A 6,402-nucleotide genomic window follows, 5' to 3' on the forward strand; every position below is an offset into this window, starting at 1 on the left:
AAAAGAGGCCTTGGTAAAGTTGCAATGTAATGAAAATGTAGCGATGGCAGCCTCACCCACTCTAGAATCAGAAACTTATGTAAACAATGTTAGTGATACTTCGATTTTTTGTTCTCATTATGATGATGATATTCGTGCATTTGAATCACACTACATAGAAGTAATAGCAAGGGAGTATGAATCAATGCAGGTTAAGGCTACAACACACCATTCTTGTGATTGTGATTGTAGGTAATCTCCAAAGTGGGGTGATAATTTTAGAGGATGAGATAAGTCAAGATCTCCTCACTATACTTGCACCAGGGAGAGTCGTTCAGGGAAGGTTATATCAATGAGGAAGGAGACACAACATAAGGATCCCTCTCCACATCAGAGGAGAACGAAGGTCAACAAAGTTTGAAGGAGGAAGAACCATTGCAACTATTGCGACAATGGTGGGCATAAGAGAGCCACATGTTGGAAGTTCCATCCAGAGCTACACCTAAGGAAGGACTAGAATCATGTCAAATCATGAGTGACGGAACCACCTGATGAAGCAGTTCAACAAGGAAGACAACTACAAGAAGAAATCTGATTAGCCTTGTTAGGTAAGAGATTCGTAGTCTTTTTAAATAGTTGAGGGTGGAAACCATTGTAAATCACATGTTGCAAAAATGTTTTTGAAAATTATGAAGTGTATAAATAACTTATTAATGCAACATAGTGATATTTTGACATTTAGTTGGATAGCATGGGGTATGGTTTTCGTAGTAAAATTGACCATGAGTTTGTTATAAACTCTTGGAAAGTACGTTTATTTTGGAATCTTGCAAGGTTGACATGTATTCTCAGTTGTTGATTTGGATATGGATGAAGGTGGTGGCTTCATCATTCCTAGTTCTGAAGTAAAAAGGTGAAGGAGAGGAAAGGTGGTCTCCCAAACAAAATTTGTTACGTAGATCAAGATTGCAGTATTGTTTAAGATTTTAGTGGAACAAAAACCTTTAAGTGGGGAGGAATGATTTAGATGGATTCCTAATAGCCTAAAAATAAAAGTCCTTGGATTGCAGCGAAACTAGAACTTGATCGAAGAGTTCACCAAAAGCATTCCAATGGTGTAGAAGGTGCCCCAATCCAACTTCGTATGCATAAGTTATGCCCAGACAATGTTTTGGTTAAATTTTGACAAAGGAATAAATTTAGTTGATAGCTACGCAAATTTGGAGCAATGGCAAAGTTGGAAGTCCAGCGAAATTTGGCAAACTTCTGTTAAACTTAGTGAGACCTCTAGTTAAAAGTAGTGGATCACTATAATTGACAGGACCATTAAACATAGCGGTAGTCCACTAAGTTTATAGGTACATATATAGCCCAATAATGTGGGGCTACATGGCCCAATCAAATGGTTCCATGTGGCACATTCGACAATAGTTTTGGGTAGATGAAATGGTCAATTGAATCATTCTTTTAAATAATATGCTAACAGCTATGATATCCTAGCGTCTTCATTTAATATCACCAATGGTTGTATATAGCCAACAGTTTCAATGACATTTAGGTTTAACACTTAACATTTGGAAGTCTAGGATACAATTCACACCAACATATAAAACTTATAAACAGAATCACGATACTACAAAAACTATTAAAAAAGAGTGTAGACCAATGGTCACATGGGTTTTTAAGTTAGCAACCAACCGTTAACACCATCAATGGTTATGGGTAGTAATGGTTAGTTGATCGACAGTTCAAATAAAATTTTTGTTTTTTAATACAAAATGGCCCACTAGGGTTTTAAGCACATGGCGAGCAAAGCCTAAAAAGCAACCTAATAATAGACTACCAGCCAATGCCTCAAGGGTGGCGGGCTCTATTATTGATACCCCCTAACATGTACCTAAACCCAAAGTTCTCCCATTTAGTAGAGTAGAGTCGAGAGTGAAACATTGTCACAGGGCAACGAACCTCAACCAATAGAACCTTGAAGTGGAACCTTAACGATGTGGTTTGAGAGGAGGAATATTCCCATAATATTCTTATGCAAAACTTTTGGAGGAAAATAAATTTCTCTTATGTGGCAGCTATTGTGAATGGTGAAAGTTGTAGGTTTAATTTTATAATATGCATATCAAATATGGATCAAATATGGAATTGTATGCAAAATTTTAATAGTCTCATGCCATTCCATTCTAATAATGTAAGTGGTGAATATTGGCATGGAAGTCAAGAAGTAAGTCCTACATGATTGATATGAAGTTTATATATTTTTAAAATTATATATATATATTGTAGAAAACAATAATGGAAGGAAAAAAAAATCCAAGTCTTGGTAACTCATAATTTCACCATAATTCCAATTTAAACAAGATACCAAGAGTACTTGTATAAACATGTTATAATGAAATTTAATGGGAGGTAATGCAATGTTTTATTTAAAAAAAAAAATTCTTTGTATTAATTTCTATGCAAATTACTTATTTTTCTAAGTAAAATGGAAAAATATTACAATTATATTTATAATTATTACGAATTACTGTAAACTAACACTTATAAGTATTACAACCATTTAATTTGTATAGCATACTAATTAAATAGTTAAGGTTAAGAATATGTATTAAACTTAAAATATAGACTACTAAAATAATAAATTGTTAACTAAAATCAATTGCATATTTACAAGTTTCTCGTATAAATCTATCAATGACAGGCAAACGGAACATAAATGTGTGAAATGTATGGTTTAAGTTTTACGCAGTAGAGTAATGAGTATTAAAATAATGTTTAATATTAAATTATTAAATTTAAGTTGATGTAATTTATTGATAAGAATGAATTTGAAAATTAAAAATATATTATTATTTTAAAAAAATATAGGTAAAGAAATAGTTTGTGTATTTTATATATATATATATATATATATATATATAATCAAGTTTTTAAAACTAAGCACATTTTTTATTTTGTAAATAGAAAAGAAAACGCTTTAAAACACCAATTTGATATGTATTTTGATGATAACTTTGAAATGAAATTATTATTATATTATATAGAAATTATTATTATATTATATAAAGAAAATTATACTCAAATAATTGAAATTTGATTTAATTTTTATAAAATCAAAATTAAATTATTTTTATTATAAAATTGTAAAAATAATTTTTTATCATATCATATAAAAAAATATAAAAAGTAAATATTTTAAACTTGATTTAAATTTCTTAAAATTAAAACTAAATCATTATTATTGTCCTATTATAATTCTATTATTATCCTATTATAATTCTATTAGAATATTGTACAGAAAACTTATAACCACAACGAGAATTAAGTTGCAGTGGAAGAAAATGGTCGATCTTCCCAATATGTGCAGCCAAACACGTTGAGTTTATCGAAGTTTAATGAATACCAATTTGAAATTCACGAGAAGACAGGCCTTGAGAAAAGAATAGAGTTTAATTCGTAATACGAATTATGAAATTAATTCTTACATATGCTAATTGAGGCAATATTGCATGAATGTCTTGCATCATGAAAATATTAATATCTTATGCTGTCGAATCTATTTGCTCTCGTAAAACTGGTAGCTCTGTGGCCTCTAGCTGACCCATGTATTCCCGTTAATGTAACCCAGGCTCAAATATGATGCAATCTGGGAACGATCAGTGACTTTACTAACCCACGAAACTCGTCCCTGTTGTCCTGCCCCAGGCCCAGAACATTGGAACTCGCTATATTTCGCAGTCCTGCACATTCACAGAACGAATGATAGCGATAATATTAGTCGAGATATGGAATTCTAGTTGTCAGCGCAATGCAGGTTTTCTGAATTTATTTCAATTGTAAATTTAGGGTAAATTTTGGAATTTCAGGAGTTCAATTGTTGTTTGATATGGTATTCTTTTTTTAGGATTCCGATTTTTTTTAGAATCTGCAATAAATAAATATATAGATACTAAGAAATACAATAATATAACAACTACATACTTTCTTCTTTCGGGCTGCCCTGGCCAGTCTGTCCATCCTTCTGGCCAGATAATGTCGTCCATGACAGTGTTAGCAAACACTACTGTGGAGTAAGGTCCCCATGGCCTGCCTAGATGCATTTTTCCTTTGCCTGTCAACCTGCAATTTAAAAAGACGAAGCCCGAGTCTTCCGACGCAGACATTCTCTTCTGAGCCGTAAATATGCCATAAAGTTGAGGAATGGCATGTAGCTGGCATTTCTGCGGTCAGCAAACCGAAAATTCTGTAATATTATTTATCAGGGCCTAGCTGTATTGAAATAGACACAGAGAAAAAAGCAATCGAAAATTCTGTAATATTATTTATCAGGGCCTAGGGTTTTTATTTGCTTTGCCTCATAGAGAGATTTTCCATTGCCGCATACGAAGTCGACAGCACCCTCAATGTAACAGTTTTGAAAATAATGCCTCCCACTTTCGTCTAACAAGGTATCCTGATACCCCAGAAATCTGCAATTGTAAAACGCAGAACGATCTCCCGAAATCCTCAACGCCACAGCTTGATCGTCCACAGCATCATCACCGGCACCATATGAATTCTGCACAACTCTATTTTCTTTTAGGTAAACTCATCTCATGACTTACTGTGATTTTCATAGGCAATTAACATAACTTACCTCGAATGTAATATCTCTTGCTATGAAATCTGAAGCGAGCACTGTGACCGTTCCGGAGTCATATGTCCCGCCGCTCGATTTCGCGTTCGCATTCCATGTGATGACAGTGTTCTTGGCGCCCGAGCCCCTGAGAGTTATGAAGGGCTTCTCCTTAGGAATAGTCACCTTCTCCCTGCGCAGCACATAAAATAATGAACCATCATAAAAGCTTCTATCTCTACAGTATTTACACCTTTGATTTCATCAAATATCATATAGATTTTCAGAAGACATCCAGGACGACAACAAGCTGTGCAAAATTATACCTAAACCTAACTTCATTTGGATTCCAAATTTCTGAAATATCTATAAGTTGAATAGAATTTCTAGAATCTGTAATCAAGATAAAAATAAAAGAATTTCTGATTCTTTTATTTCTCTGCTGGCATAGTTTTAAAAAATTTAAACTAAACTTTTAAATTTATCCAAAATTCAACTGAAGTTATTAAAATGACAACGGTATGCTGTGAACTCTGCGCAAACAGAATATCTCTATAATTTTTTCAGAATACTGAATCCACCTATAAAGTCAGAATCTCAATGTTAAACCCAAAAAGCCAGAAACTCATTTTTAAACACAAAGATGTATATTTAACCCAAATTACTCTCCCCCAAAACTTTAGACAATGCCATTCTCTCCCGGGAAATAAGCTATTCTAATTTTGATTTCATTGATTACTAACCTATAAGTGCCTGCTTTCACATCAATGGTGACGGGATTCTTATTATTCGATGGAACTGCATTGATGGCATCCTGGAGCGTTCTGAAATTACCCTGACCGTTCTTATCCACTGTAATCACACGTGCATTGCCAGAATTCGCAAGAAGCCCGATCAGTTTTCGAGACCAACTGCTAAAGAAATCCGTAGAATTCTTCTCCCCATTACTGCTACGTATTGCATGGAGTTCAGATATATTCCAACCCGTACAGTAAGCAGGTTGCGTTAAAAACACTGTTGTAAGAAACAAACAGATAACTATAAATCCTCTACAGATGGAGTTTGCCATTGTTAACGTTCGCAAGAAAACCCGAGTGTCACGAATGGATGGATTAACAGGACTTTCGTAATGAGGAGACTAGAGTACTATTTATCGATGCTCGCACTGAAGTCCAGGCCTGCAAAGCCCATTCACAGGACTTTGGTGAAAAGCAGACACTCTCTATCAGTGCTCGCAACGAACTGTGGGCCCATGCAAGACTTCCCAAGACCCCCAGACTTAAATACCTAGGAAGCTCCATATTAGACGATTCGAGTCCAAATCCTGCGGAATCAGTTGCGGCCCTTGCATGGCCCCAAACTTTCATCCAAGCCACTTTTCATGGCTCCATGCTTCACAACTAAATATGTCCATTTAACCAAATGTGGTTAAGATATGCCCGTTTAACCAAGTGCTATTTAGTAACCAATTCGTTGTGATATCCGTTTATTTCTGTCTGTAATTTGGATTCTCACCTTTACATGTCAGGATTCTATTTTTTCCACGGTTAAGTCCAGAGCAACCCTAAAATCAAACAGTTCTCGCTAGGAACGCGATACATACGCGAGCGTATTGGATAATGTAATTTTATGAAGTAAATTAAGTATATGAATGTTAGAGATTTTATTTTTTATTTTTAATATTTTTAGTTTTATTTGTTTTTCAGAAGACATTTTTTTAGGGTCATTATTCTTAATCACAAAAAAAAAATGAAATAACAGTCAAGCTTATTAGGAATCATATATATGGAATAACCGTTACA

General features: G+C 34.1%; 1 protein-coding gene across 1 annotated transcript; it reads right to left on the reverse strand.

Annotated features, from left to right (window-relative positions):
- Positions 1-3,577: 3,577 nt before the first annotated feature.
- LOC149258992 (putative pectinesterase 11) lies at positions 3,578-5,901 on the reverse strand. The gene is made up of 6 exons (XM_089444679.1): positions 5,748-5,901; positions 5,344-5,614; positions 4,622-4,793; positions 4,340-4,543; positions 3,967-4,205; positions 3,578-3,725 (listed from the first exon to the last, which is right to left on the reverse strand). The coding sequence occupies exons 1-6, from the start codon at positions 5,899-5,901 to the stop codon at positions 3,578-3,580; spliced, it is 1,188 nt and encodes a 395-aa protein (XP_089300805.1).
- Positions 5,902-6,402: the final 501 nt, after the last annotated feature.

This window comes from Pinus tabuliformis, chromosome 6 (assembly GCF_031772625.1).
Source record: "Pinus tabuliformis cultivar Carrire ecotype Pingquan chromosome 6, CPIR1, whole genome shotgun sequence".
NCBI classification, from domain to species: domain Eukaryota; kingdom Viridiplantae; phylum Streptophyta; class Pinopsida; order Pinales; family Pinaceae; genus Pinus; species Pinus tabuliformis.